General features: G+C 36.8%; 1 protein-coding gene across 3 annotated transcripts in view; it reads left to right on the top strand.

The window, feature by feature from the left end:
• The window catches only part of MICU1 (mitochondrial calcium uptake 1), a 205,996-nt gene that overhangs the window by 126,557 nt on the left and 64,012 nt on the right, over positions 1–15,427 (top strand). For all 3 annotated transcript variants that reach the window (XM_082673275.1, XM_082673274.1, XM_082673276.1), the window contains one exon: positions 2,244–2,441. In XM_082673275.1, coding sequence (XP_082529401.1) covers positions 2,244–2,441 — 198 coding nt within the window. The remainder of the gene's footprint in view (positions 1–2,243; positions 2,442–15,427) is intronic.

Raw genomic sequence — 15,427 nt, 5'->3', positions numbered from 1 at the left:
TTACATGATAAAACATGAACCCAGAAAAAAATCATAATCAGAAGCATTTATGATATTAACCTAGAGTTATAAGGAGACTTAGAGACAAAACCGTGAACTTTTCCAATGAGAAAACTAAGGCCCAAAGAAGTTAAATGAACTGCATAAATTGTGCTTTCACTGCAGAGCAACAGAATTAGACCTCGTGTGTCCTGATTCCTCATCTTGTGTCTTTCCATTATACTACTTTTACCTTTTAGAGCCAGAGACTTTTAAATTGTGTTAAATAAGTCTTTTTATGGTCATAGGTAATAAATAAAACAAATAAAAGACATTTAACCATGGAAATCCATTGTTACAAATCTTAAGTTTTAAAGTATTATGCTTTTCTAATTTGGCAATTTAAAAATCATCATCCACAAGGCTATATATATTATTTATTTATATAATATACCTTTATTATCTGTTCTTACGTATCACAATTTTAATTATTCTGAATAGTTGTTATTTTAGCTTGTGAAGAGGTAGAAGAGATTGCAGGAACTTGTGGAAAAAATGCTATATCAATCATAGACTTGCCTCAAAAAGCTCATTTTATATAGTTAAGCCATGGTTGCTAGTCCCCCAAATTATTCTTTCTCAAAAGCTCATTTATTTTTTTTGTATTTTTTTAAACATCTTTATTGGAGTATAATTGCTTTACAATGGTGTGTTAGTTTCTGCTTTATAACAAAGTGAATCAGCTCTACATATACATATATCCCCATATCTCCTCCCTCTTGAGTCTCCCTCCTACCCTCCCTATCCCACCCCTCTAGGTGGTCACAAATCACTGAGCTGATCTCCCTGTGGTATGTGGCTGCTTCCCACTAGCTATCTGTTTTACATTTGGTAGTGTATATATGTCCATGCCACTCTCTCACTTCGTCCCAACTTACCCTTCCCCCTCCCCGTGTCCTCAAATCCATTCTCTATGTCTGCGTCTTTATTCCTGTCCCGCCCCTAGGTTCTTCAGAACCATTTTTTTTTTTTAGATTCCATATATATGTATTAGCATACAGTATTTGTTTTTCTCTTTCTGACTTACACTTCACTCTGTATGACAGACTCTAGGTCCATCCACCTCACTACAAATAACTCAGTTTCGTTTCTTTTTATGGCTGAGTAATATTCCATTGTATATATGTGCCACATCTTCTTTATCCATTCATCTGTCGATGGGCACTTAGGTTGCTTCCATGTCCTGGCTATTGTAAATAGAGCTGCAATGAACGTTGTGGTACATGACTCTTTGAATTATGGTTTCTCAGGGTATATGCCCAGTAGTGGGATTGCTGGGTCATATGGTAGTTCTATTTTTAGTTTTTTAAGGAACCTCTGTACTGTTCTCCATAGTGGCTGTATCAATTTACATTCCCACCAATAGTGCAAGAGGGTTCCCTTTTCTCCACACCCTCTCCAGCATTTATTGTTTGTAGATTTTTTGATGATGGCCATTCTGACCGGTGTGAGATGATACCTCATTGTAGTTTAGATTTGCATTTCTCTAATGATTAGTGTTGTTGAGCATCCTTTCATGTGTTTGTTGGCAATCTGTATATCTTCTTTGGAGAAATGTCTGTTTAGGTCTTCTGCCCATTTTTGGATTGGGTTGTTTGTTTTCAAAAGCTCATTTAAAACTTCTCAAAGATTAATTCTCCATCTTCTCTTGGAGAATTACTTCATACCAACTTTATGTTTCACATTATCATTCTAATAAATGTGTTATCTCAATATCTGTGTGATATCAAGTATTTGCCTATAGCTATACCGCCTCTCATCACAACTGGAGAGTCAGTAGTGAGAAGTGTGAAATTTTTGAAAGTCTCCTGAGATATGGAAGGTATTACTGTGAGGTTGATGATTATTTTAATGTTGTGTGTGAGGTTTTGAACCTAAAACAAATGCATACTTTTTTCTAAAGAGAGATTCTAAAAGGCATCCCAATTATAAAGGTGTCAAGCATGTGTGTTAGAATACCAGTTCAATTATTTGCTAGCTACTTGACCTCAAGCAAGTTATTTAGCAGTGTACCTCAAATTCCTCATCTGTAAAATGAGAATAATCATGGGGCTTATCTCATAGGACTGTTGTGAGCATTAAAAGAGAGCATTGTAGCGCAGTGTAGGCAAACAGTAAGCAGTCGATAGTCAGTTACTATTCTTACTTTTCCATATTTTCCACCTTGTAATGTTTTTCTGGACGGGGGTTTGCTTCTCCATTAGGTTCAGAGCATCATTCGCTCCCAAACCAGCATGGGAATGCGTCACAGAGATCGTTCTACAACTGGTAACACCCTCAAGTCTGGCTTGTGTTCAGCCCTCACAACCTACTTTTTTGGAGCTGATCTCAAGGGGAAGCTGACAATCAAAAACTTCCTTGAATTTCAGCGTAAACTTCAGCACGATGTTCTGAAGCTGGAAGTAGGTATTCCTTGGACTTCAGGGCACTGTCCATCATGTATGCACGTAGAGCTGCTGGGTTGGGAGGGGCCTGTACTGTAAATATTCTTTCAATCTGCCTCCAACCATGAGAACTGATTAGTTTGAGCCTTATCAGTGATCTACAGCCGGACAGCAGGTAGGAAATAATATGTCTTACAATAAGTTTGTTCTGGGACTGAAAGCCAAAAAAGTCAAATTGAAAATCTTAGTTGTCTTTGGATACTCAGCTTGAGGAAAAAGAAGTTCAGGGGTCAGAGCAGTTCTCAACCTGAGCATGTATGTTTATTGTGTAGAAGGCACCAAAGGGGTAAGGAGAGGGGGATAATAAGGAACTCTTTCTTTGAAAGTTTACAAAGGTAGTAACAGCTGGAAACACAAAATGTCAGAAATAAAAATATATGTGCTCAGAGTTACAAAGGTGTCATACTGGGTTTGAGGATTTACTTTTCCACTTAAAGTTTAGACCATCACGGTGTTCAGTTCCTGGACACAACTCTGTAAGAGCATTACCTTTTTCTATGCGTGTACTTGTTGAATTAAGTAAGTAATTGGGGGTTAATTGGCTACTGAGTCTGTTCAGTTCAAAACGTTCATTAAATGCCTTCTATATGCACTTTAGTCTGGAGATAAAAAAATGAAGTCTCTGATTTCTTCTGATTATTAAAAATTCCCTTATGCTGGTGTTCCTCAACCTCTGTTTTTGGTTAACATATGCCCTGCCTTAATGTTACTTGAAATTTCAAAACATTAAATCCTATGACTAAAAACACATAAAAGTATTGGAGAAAAGCACTGCTTTGTTTTTAAACTCTGAATATTACTTCTCTATCTGCTCTCCCATTTTTTCCCTGGAGATTCTAATATACTACTCCCACCTCTTCCACCTACTTCCCTCAGTTGAGACAGTTTGAAAAATCACAACTGAATTCCCATTACTGATAAGAACACTGTTTAATATTCATTCTCTAGGAGAGAAGCAGAAGAATAAATCATACTAAAAATCAGATCTAACTTTGGAATGTGCTTTTGTACTGTTTTTTTTGGAAATGGTATAATTAATATTCAAGGAACTTACCTCAAAATAATGGTTTTCCACAATTCAGCCTCCTTCAGGAGGCTCTTGTAGCCCTTATAATACATGGTAAGCATTATATATTTATTATATATATAGTGCAGGGGGCACAAAACTTTACCTCTACCCTCCTAGGGTCTCCACCTGGGCCTGAGTCTTAAATTGACATCAGACAGATTAACAAGAGAAAAGTATACAGATTTTTACACATACATGAGAATCCCCGTAGGAAAATGAAGACCCAAAGGAGTGGCTAGGCCTAATTGTTTATATACTAAGTTGAACAAAGAGAGGCAACTTAGCTTTGTGAAGTTTGCATTCTTATCACCAGAAAAGGGGAGTCAAAGTCGAGAGTAATTTGTACAAACAGATCTTGTTAAAATAATTCTTATCTTCCTTTAGTCCCCCATATATTTTAGTTACTCATCCACAGTTGCCTCTCTTTGTTTCTTTCCTGGTAGTATAAGGAGGACATCTTTCACATGGGAGTTTCACTTCCGGCTTTGAGGAGTCCAACAGTTTTTGTATAAGAGTTGGTATGTACCAGGATTCTAGACCTATGCCTTAGTATGCATACCTGTAATGGTCTTCTTTGGAAGCCTTATAACATAATCTAGGAGTGTAAATTATTTAACTTATTAATTATGTAATTACAGTTTAACATATAGTATACATCCATCAAATGTAGTTAGAGAATAAAGCACAAGCTAGAATGGTACTTTTAACAAACTCTAAACGATAAATGTAGAATGTTATAAAGCAGATTAGGGATTTCATACATGTATACCTGCACATAACCTACACCCAAATGTAGAAGAAAAGAGATCTAAAAGAGTATATCTAAGATACTTATTCTAGAAAACACTCTTGTATTTGACATTGACTTGGATCTTCTGTAGGCTTTGGGCCAAGACATACCAACACTGTTCTGTTTGACAATCAGCAATTCCTCCTGTAAGGGAACCAATAGACTCTTTTGTGAAAGAACCCAGCCTAAAATATAATAAATATTCTATTTATTATATAAACGTTTATTAATCCTGAGTCCCTTCTTTCCATATAATACACAAGTTCAGTGAATAAGTGCCTCCTTATCAGTAAGCCCCATATTTAAAGTTTCATCAGTCAGTACTATGTCTTCCCAAGTTGATGTGTAATTCTTTGAGGAGGTGTGAATAGCAGAAAGAGCAAAGGCTTTGGTGTACTCATAACGAGACCTTGGTTAAAATTTTCCTTCTACCACTTACTGGCTATCTGACATTCGATGAGTTATTTATTCTCTCAAAGCCTATATCCTCATTTATACAACGTGGTGATGATTAAGTGAGATGATGTTTCTTATAGGCTGAATTGTGTCTTCCCCCAGAATTGATATGTTGAATCTCAACCCCCAGTCTGGAGATAGGGCCTTTAAAGATGTGATTAAGTTAAAATGAGGCCATTAGGATGAGCCCTAATCCAGTCTTACTGGTAGCCTTATAAGGAGAGGAAATTTGGACACACAAAGAGACACAGACACCAGGGGTGTATGTACACAGAGGGACAACCATGTGAAGAGACAGCAAGAGGGTAGCCAACTGCAAGCCAAGGAGAGAGGCCTCAGAGGAAACCGACACTGCCTACACCTTGTTCTTGGACTTCCAGCCTCCAGGACTGTGAAAAACTAAATTTCTGCTATTTGTCACCCAGTTGGTAGTATTTTATTATGGCACCCCTAGTGAACTAACACAGTGGTGCATGCCTGAAACACTTGGCATGTACTATGCCTTTAACAGATTCTTTCACCTTCTTTTGTATACCCTCTGCCCTTTAGTATGACAGTTGGCATGTAATAGACACGTAAACAGGTCATCTCAGATGAATGACTGAAAGGCCTTACTTTCATTTTGAAATATTTTTCTGATAAAACATCTAGAAAATAGAAGCAGTTTTTGTTTTTGTGAAACACTTTTAATTTTACTTTTCGAAGTTTGGGTAATTTATCCCCTCACTGAATATGAAATATAATATCATCACAGCCAAGAGGAAAATAGGAATGATTAACAGTATCTTAGCTTTCATATGGGTTTTATAGTTCCATTATTCTTTCTATTTATCTCTTACCAGTTTTATTTCACTGCTTACTTATCTACTTTAGAATTTTAGATCGAGGAGACTTATAGCTCCATTTGGTTATTTCTGTCTTTTTCTCACCACAATAGCTTTGAGAGTGAAGAGAACACTATTTATCTGTCAATTTTAATTTCCACAGTGGTTAGGGAAGGGGAAAAAGTCCATGAAAATTTATCAAATGCCTACTATGAGCCAGGCATTGTACAGATATTACATGCCTTCTTTATTTTAGTTCTCGCCAGCCCTATTGGGCTATGAGCCAGGCATTGTACAGATATTACATGCCTTCTTTATTTTAGTTCTCGCCAACCCTATTGGGTTTGGCGGTATTATACCGGTGTTACAGAGGTAGAAACTGAAATTCGAAAAGATAAAAGTTGCAGAGCTATTAAATGGTACAACCAGGATTCCAACTCACTCTTTCAGACTAAACTCTTTTCTATTCATCATCTGATTGTTATTACTTTTAGTCTGAGATGAGGTTTCTGTACCTGACTTATTTAGAGCTCTAAAGAAAAACAAAACGTTCTGAAATTTAGAAACAAACAAACAAAAAGTCTTGAATATTTATAGTCTCCCTTCTTCAGCACCATGTTTTTCCAGTTCCTTTGCCCTTCAAGTTGAATGTTGTGGCTGAGAAGAAATACACTGTTCTTTTGTGTTGATAAGATACTACCTAAACTAGCCGTTTAGTTTCTTTTCATAACAATCATTAACTTGTTAGATTTTTTTAGAGTGTTCTAATGCTCTTATCTCTGGTCATATTTGTTTTATTCTACCCTTATGTCTTTATTTGGGAACTCAAAAAGCATGGGTTTGGGCTTCCCTGGTGGCGCAGTGGTTGGGAGTCCGCCTGCCGATGCAGGGGACACGGGTTCGTGCCCCGGTCCGGGAAGATCCCACATGCCGCGGAGCGGCTAGGCCCGTGAGCCATGGCCGCTGAGCCTGCGCATCTGGAGCCTGTGCTCTGCAGCGGGAGAGGCCACAACAGTGAGAGGCCTGCATATCGCAAAAAAAAAAAAAAAAAGCATGGGTTTGAAAGAGTGACTTAAGAATGCACAGTTTTATAAGAAAAGATAAGTCAATAGTGAAATACCTTTGTGTTTAAGGCTGTTGGGAAAAGGAGTTATAATGACTTGGCATAAAATTATGAACTATTTAATTAAATACTTAAATTTTCACATGCATATAAGAGCCACATATACATGCATTTTAATAAATCATAATGGCTTAATGTCAAAAAAAGAATGCACAGTTTTTTAAAAAATCCCTTTTGAAGTTATTAAAAATTCCATCTAAGTCTCCCAAGAGCTATTTAGCTGAGTTCCTTGGAGACAGGTGCCAAGTCTAATTTCAGTTAATATATTCATTGATTTCTTGAGGACTACAGCAAGTAGGATGTCAGTCAAAAATGAAAGGTAATACAGAACTCTTTGAAAGATTATGATTAATTTTAATTTGGGGGGAGGAGAAAAAGGAGCTGTCATTATGTCAAAGAAAAGCAAAAACTAATTTATACAAGAAGGAAGAAACCAACTCCAGAATACGCAACAAGGAAACTGAAACAGTATCATCTAATGGAATTCCAATCTGTAGCATGATGTTTTTTATTAGTTTTGGGGGCTCGCATGCTTATTGCATAACCAACAAGATTATCACATTTTAAGATGGAATAAGTATCAATAATCTGAAGGTAAATTAGATATAGTTCAAAGGGTAACAGTAACTGTCTTACATTCCCAGTCTTCAAGAAAAAAAATATTGAAGTTAACTAGATTTGTTCAGTCAGAAAGAAAGATAACAGGGAAACATAAAGAACTATGCTAATTATTCCCATCTGCCAATAAGAGTAGAGCAAAAAAATGAGGGTTAATTTAATTTAAATATTTAGGAACTCAATATTAAGGAATTCCAGAATCACCTACCCTTTAGATCATCAGGCTGACATCTTTGTACTCGTCTCTTTAAAGTACTAAAGTAGAATTAAATCTTTCTTGTCCCGATACAGAGGGCCATATTGAAAGACAAACTTCAGCTCTTTTCTTGGCTGAAAGATTGTGGGAAATGAGACCAGAATGCTTTCAACCAAACTTAAACCGAACACTTTCTGGAACTAGAACACTCTTGGCAGAGCAGATTTCTTTTTATCTTAGCATCCTGTTTTGGGGTGTTTTTCCCCTGGGAAACTGACACTTATTATGTAAACTTAAAGATGAGAGTTGACTTTGATTTAATTAAATCTAAGAAACAATATGTGATATGTTCATTGGGTTTCTTTTAGTTTTATTCTTCCACTTTTGCCTCTACAAAGCAGAATGTGGATAGTAATAAATCTATAGTTTCTTATTCCATCCTTAGATGTTTTCAGCTTGAATTTTCCAAAAGTCATTAAAAGGGTTATTAAAGAGTACTTGTCTCTTTTAGGGATTTATAACTTTAAGGAGCCAAGTACATGTTTAAAGGTTTAAAAAAAAACCTTTATTATTATCTTAATAACCTTGTTTTAAACCTAGTCTTTCTTTGCCTAGGACACCAAGGGACTTTGTAGGAAATAATCATCACTTTAAAAAATAGAAATATAGGGACTTCCCTGGTGGTCCAGTGGGTAAGACTCTGTGCTCCCAATGCAGGGGGCCCATGTTCAATCCCTGGTCGGGGAACTAGATCCCGCATGCATGCCACAACTAAGAGTTTGCATGCCACAACTAAGGAATCTGCATGCCACACCTAAGAATTCCACATGCCACAACTAAAGATCCCGAATGCTGCAGTGAAGATCCCACATGCCTCAACTAAGACCCGGCACAGCCTAAATAAATTAATTAATTAAATATTTTTTTAAAAATAGAAATATATATAATAATAGAATAAAAATTTAATTGCCCTCAATAATTCCTTATAAATCAGTCACCCATGACTTGATGTCAATACTTTTTAAAGCTAATTCTGTCTTCTCTCTGTACCACATTGTCAGGTAGGTTCAAAGTCTTGCCCTGATGAAACCAAGTTAGCTCTCAGGGTGAGTTACATATATCTTCTCATTAGAAGAAGATATGTAACACCCAAAACCAAACTCATTTAACTTGCAATTCCCTTTACACCCTGTAGCTCAAGTTTGCTATCATTTGTGGCTTATAGGTAGAATCAGACTGGAAATACTATACATGGTAGAATGTCCGTGGTGATATAAAGCTCCTTTGAGGTTGTAAATGTAACCTTGACAATTACTCTGTAAAAACTATACAAAACAGTGCTTTTTTGTTTCATATTTTTTGGACAATGAAGGGAAAAGTTGAGTGACACTTTGTTGCTTAAAATACATGATCTAGGCGTGATTTTTAAAAGGCATTAATTAGTACTTCTGAATCTGACCTTTCAGATTGATCATTAAAGTGCAGAAAACTCTTAGAGATTAATACTGTTTTTTTATTTGCAGATAGTGTTGCAATTCCAAAGTCAATATGTTAGTCATACCTTTTATCATACTTGGCAATCACCAGGATTTTCCTGTCGTCACATATCTCTAATTTACATTCTAAGTTAATTTTAAACTGGCCACAAGAAAAAAGGGGCTCATAAATAAATCATGAAAATCAGATCTTTCTCAGGGAAATTTTTCCTCAGTCTGTCATTCAAATAGTCTTATCAACCATTTTTTAGTAGAAAACAAATGCTTCTCAATTTATGAATGAGCTGTGTACCAGCATATCAAAAGTTCATAGGTCAACGCTTTGGAATTCAGAATACAGTGAAAATTTTTTTAGTCTTACAGCAGAATATTTAATTTACAATATAGTTGAATGTGATACAGTAAAATGAAAAGTAGTATGAAAGAAGATGATTGTGAATGTATAATCTGTGCCTACTCTTCTAGCCACAACAGTCTGTGGGTGTAGACCTCTAGCAGTACCAAGCATTTTAACAATAATTTGAGTACATATTCCTAATAAAAATACTAGCCAACATCTCTTGAGCGTTCACCATAAGCCAAGCACTACTCTAAGTGCTGTATGTACATTATTTCCTGTAATCTTCACAACACTGTGAGGTTGGTATTATAATTATCCACATTTAACAAATGAGAAAACTAAGGCACAAAGAAGTTAAGTAACTTGCCCAGGGTCTCTCACATAATAAAGGAGGAGCTGAGATTGGATTCTAGGCAGTCTGCCTCTAGAGTCTGCTCTTTTTTTTTTTAATTGAAATATAGTTAATTTACAATGCTGTTACTTTCAAGTATACAGAAAAGTGATTCAGTTATATACATACAAATATATATTACATTTTAGACTCCTTTTTTTTTACATCTTTATTGGAGTATAATTGCTTTACAATGGTATGTTAGTTTCTGCTTTATAACAAAATGAATCAGCTATACATATACATATATCACCATACCTCCTCCCTCTTGAGTCTCCCTCCCATCCTCCCTATCCCACCCCTCTAGGTAGTCAGAAAGCACTGAGCTGATCTCCCTGTGCTATGCAGCTGCTTCCCACTAGCTATCTGTTTTACATTTGGTAGTGTATATATGTCCATGCCACTCTCTCACTTCGTCCCAGCTTACCCTTCCCCCTCCCTATGTCCTCAAATCCATTCTCTATGTCTGCGTCTTTATTCCTGTCCCGCCCCTAGGTTCTTCAGAACCATTTTTTTTTTTAGATTCCATATATATGTGTTAGCCTACAGTATTTGTTTGTCTCTTTCTGACTTACATTTCACTCTGTATGACAGTCTCTAGGTCCATCCACCTCTACAAATAACTCAATTTCGTTTCTTTTTATGGCTGAGTAATATTCCATTGTATATATGTGCCACATCTTCTTTTTCCATTCATCTGTCAATGGACACTTAGGTTGCTTCCATGTCCTAGCTACTGTAAATAGAGCTGCAATGAACATTGTGGTACATGACTCTTTTTGAATTATGGTCTCTCAGGGTATATGCCCAGTAGTGGGATTGCTGGATCATATGGTAGTTTTATTTTTAGTTTTTTAAGGAACCTCCATACTGTTCTCCGTAGTGGCTTTACCAATTCACATTCCCACCAGCAGTGCAAGAGTGTTCCCTTTTCTCCACACCCTCTCCAGCATTTCTTGTTTGTAGATTTTTTGATGATGGCCATTCTGACCGGTGTGAGATGATATCTCGTGGTAGTTTTGATTTGCATTTCTCTAATGATTAATGATGTTGAGCATTCTTTCATGTGTTTATTGGCAATCTGTATATCATCTTTGGAGAAATGTCTATTTAGGTCTTCTGCCCATTATTGGATTGGGTTGTTAGTTTTTTTGTTATTGAGCTGCATGAGCTGCTTGTAAATTTTAGAGATTAATCCTTTGTCAGTTGCTTCATTTGCAAATATTTTCTCCCATTCTGAGGGTTGTCTTTTTTATGGTTTCCTTTGCTGTGCAAAAGCTTTGAAGTTTCATTAGGTCCCATTTGTTTATTTTTGTTTTTATTTCCATTTCTCTAGGAGGTGGGTCAAAAAGGATCTTGCTGTGATTTATGTCATAGAGTGTTCTGCCTATGTTTTCCTGTAAGAGTTTGATAGTTTCTGGCCTTACATTTAGGTCTTTAATCCATTTTGAGCTTATTTTTATGTATGGTGTTAGGGAGTGTTCTAATCTCATACTTTTACGTGTAGCTGTCCAGTTTTCCCAGCACCACTTATTGAAGAGGCTGTCCTTTCTCCACTGTGCATTGCTGCCTCCTTTATCAAAGATAAGGTGACCATATGTACATGTGTTTATCTCTGGGCTTGCTATCCTGTTCCATTGATCTATATTTCTGTTTTTGTGCCAGTACCATACTGTCTTGATTACTGTAGCTTCGTAGTATAGTCTGAAGTCAGGGAGCCTGATTCCTCCAGCTCTGTTTTTCGTTCTCAAGATTGCTTTGGCTATTCGGGGTCTTTTGTGTTTCCATACAAATTGTGAAATTTTTTGTTCTAGTTCTGTGAAAAATGCCAGTGGTAGTTTGATAGGGATTGCATTGAATCTGTAGATTGCTTTGGGTAGTAGAGTCATTTTCACAACGTTGATTCTTCCAATCCAAGAACACGGTATATCTCTCTATCTATTTGTATCACCTTTAATTTCTTTCATCAGTGTCTTATAATTTTCTGCATACAGGTCTTTTGTCTCCTTAGGTAGGTTTATTCCTAGATATTTTATTCTTTTTGTTGCAAAGGTAAATGGGAGTGTTTTCTTTTTTCTTTTTTTTTTTTTTTTTTGCGGTACGCAGGCCTCTCACTGTGGCCTCTCCCGTTGTGGAGCACAGGCTCCGGATGCGCAGGCTCAGCGGCCATGACTCATGGGCCTAGCTGCTCTGCGGCATGTGGGATCTTCCTAGACCGGGACACGAACCCATGTCCCCTGCATCGGCAGGCGGACTCTCAACCACTGCGCCACCAGGGTAGCCCTGGGAGTGTTTTCTTAATTTCACTTTCAGATTTTTCATCATTAGTGTATAGGAATGTGCATTAATTTTGTATCCTGCCACTTTACCAAATTCATTGATTAGCTCTAGTAGTTTTCTGGTAGCATCTTTAGGATTCTCTATGTATACTATCATGTCATCTGCAGACAGTGACAATTTTACTTCTTCTTTTCCTATTTGGATTCCTTTTATTTCCTTTTCTTCTCTGATTGCTGTGGCTAAAACTTCCAAAACTACGTTGAATAAGAGTGGTGAGAATGGGCAACCTTGTGTTGTTCCTGATCTTAGAGGAAATGCTTTCAGTTTTTCACGATTGAGGACAATGTTGGCTGTGGGTTTGTCATATATGGCCTTTATTATGTTGAGAAAAGTTCCCTCTATGCCTACTTTCTGGAGGGTTTTTATGATAAATGAGTGTTGAATTTTGTCAAAAGCTTTCTCTGCATCTATTGAGATGACCATATGGTTTTTCTCCTTCAATTTGTTAATATGGTGTATCACATTGATTGATTTGAGTATATTGAAGAATCCTTGCATTCCTGGAATAAACCCCACTTGATCATGGTGTATGATCCTCTTAATGTGTTGTTGGCTTCTGTTTGCTAGTATTTTGTTGAGGATTTTTGCATCTATGTTCATCAGTGATATTGGCCTGTAGTTTTCTTTCTTTGTGACATCCTTGTCTGGTTTTGGTATCAGGGTGATGGTGGCCTCGTAGAATGAGTTTGGGAGTGTTCCTCCCTCTGCTATATTTTAGAAGAGTTTGAGAAGGATAGGTGTTAGCTCTTCTCAAAATGTTTGATAGAATTTGCCTGTGAAGCCATCTGGTCCTGGGCTTTTGTTTGTTAGAAGATTTTTAATCACAGTTTCAATTTCAGTGCTTGTGATTGGTCTGTTCATATTTTCTATTTCTTCCTGATTCAGTCTTGGCAGGTTGTGCATTTCTAAGAATTTGTCCATTTCTTCCAGGTTGTCCATTTTATTGTCATAGAGTTGCTTGTAGTAATCTCTCATGATCTTTTGTATTTCTGCAGTGTCAGTTGTTACTTCTCCTTTTTCATTTCTAATTCTATTGATTTGAGTCTTCTCCCTTTTTTTCTTGATGAGTCTGGCTAATGGTTTATCAATTTTATCTTCTCAGGAACCAGCTTTTAGTTCTATTGATCTTTGCTATCATTTCCTTCATTTCTTTTTCATTTATTTCTGATCTGATCTTTATGATTTCTTTCCTTCTGCTAACCTTGGGGTTTTTTTTGTTCTTCTTTCTCTAATTGCTTTAGGTGCAAGGTTAGGTTGTTTATTCGAGATGTTTTCTGTTTCTTAAGGTAGAATTGTATTGCTATAAACTTCCCTCTTAGAACTGATTTTGCTGCATCCCATAGGTTTTGGGTCGTCGTGTCTGCATTGTCATTTCTTTCTAGGTATTTTTTGACTTCCTCTTTGATTTGTTCAGTGATCACTTCGTTATTAAGTAGTGTATTGTTTAGCCTCCATGTGTTTGCATTTTTTACAGACCTTTTCCTGTAATTGATATCTAGTCTCATAGCATTGTGGTCAGAGAAGATACTTGATACAATTTCAATTTTCTTAAATTTACCAAGGCTTGATTTGTGACCCAAGATATGATCTATCCTGGAGAATGTTCCATGAGCACTTGAGAAAAATGTGTATTCTGTTGTTTTTGGATGGAATGTCCTATAAATATCAATTAAGTCCATCTTTTTTAATGTATCCTTTAAAGCTTGTGTTTCCTTATTTATTTTCATTTTGGATGATCTGTCCATTGGTGAAAGTGGGGTGTTAAAGTCCCCTACTATGAATGTGTTACTGTTGATTTCCCCTTTTGTGGCTGTTAGTATTTGTCTTATGTATTGAGGTGCTCCTATGTTGGGTGCATAAATATTTACAATGTTATATCTTCTTCTTGGATTGATCCCTTGATTATTATGTAGTGTCCTTCCTTGTCTCTTGTAACATTCTTTATTTTAAAGTCTATTTTATCTGATATAAGTATTGCTGCTCCAGCTTTCTTTTGATTTCCATTTTCATGGAATATCTTTTTCCATCCCCTCACTTTCAGTTGGTATGTGTCCCTAGGTCTGAAGTGGGTCTCTTGTAGACAGCATATATATGGGTCTTGTTTTTGTATCCATTCAGCCAGTCTGTGTCTTTTGGTGGGAGCATTCAATCCATTTACATTTAAGGTAATTATCGATATGTATGTTCCTATGACCATTTTCTTAATTGTTTTGGGTTTGTTATTGTAGGTCTTTTCCTTCTCATGTGTTTCTTGACTAGAGAAGATCCTTTAGCATTTGTTGTAAAGCTGGTTTGCTGGTGGTGAACTCTGTCAGCTTTTGCTTATCTGTAAAGGTTTTAATTTCTCCATCAAGTCTGAATGAGATCCTTGCTGGGTAGAGTAATCTTGGTTGTAGGTTCTTCCCTTTCATCACTTTAAGTATATCATGCCACTCCCTTCTGGCTTGTAGAGTTTCTGCTGAGAAATCAGCTGTTAACCTTATGGGAGTTCCCTTGTATGTTATTTGTCATTTTTCCCTTGCTGCTTTTAGTAATATTTCTTCGTCTTTAATTTTTGCCAGTTTGATTACTGTGTGTCTCGGCGTGTTTCTTCTTGGGTTTATCCTATATGGGACTCTCTGTACTTCCTGGACTTGGTTGGCTACATCCTTTCCCATGTTAGGGAAGTTTTTGACTCTAATCTCTTCAAATATTTTCTCGGGTCCTTTCTCTCTCTCCTCCTTCTGGGACGCCTGTAATGCGAATGTTGTTGCATTTAATGTTGTCCCAGAGGTCTCTTAGGCTGTCTTCATTTCTTTTCATTCTTTTTTCTTTATTCTGTTCCATGGCAGTGAATTCCACCATGCTGTCTTCCAGGTCACTTATCCGTTCTTCTGCCTCAGTTATTCTGCTATTGATTCCTTCTAGTGTATTTTTTGAGGAAGGGACAGAGATTTCCAGGAATTGGGCCACTGCCCACTTTTTGGCCTTTTATGGTCAGCCTTGGAACTGTCATGGTGCTGGTGGGTGTGTCACTTAACATGCTAACATATTACAATGAGCGTATAATGAAATTTAAGGTCCACTGGAAGTTAAATCTTCTGCCATCTTAGACATAACCAGTTCTAACCAGTCTTTGTCATATCCTCAACGGCCGTCATTCTTTTAGAAGCTGTGCTCTGCACCCTTCCCTGCTCTTTCACTGGGGCCCACTAAAAATGTATATCCTCCTTGCCTCTATTAGGCAAGTTTTGATATTCTGATCATTTGCCAGTAATTGCTGTCTGCTGACTTAGAGAGTTTTTCTCCCATTATGGAAGTG

Source organism: Grampus griseus, assembly GCF_964374135.1.
Source record: "Grampus griseus genome assembly, chromosome: 16".
Classification (NCBI taxonomy): Eukaryota; Metazoa; Chordata; class Mammalia; order Artiodactyla; family Delphinidae; genus Grampus; species Grampus griseus.
The sequence above is the reverse complement of the archived record's forward strand: the minus strand, read 5'-3'. Positions and strand labels throughout refer to the sequence as shown.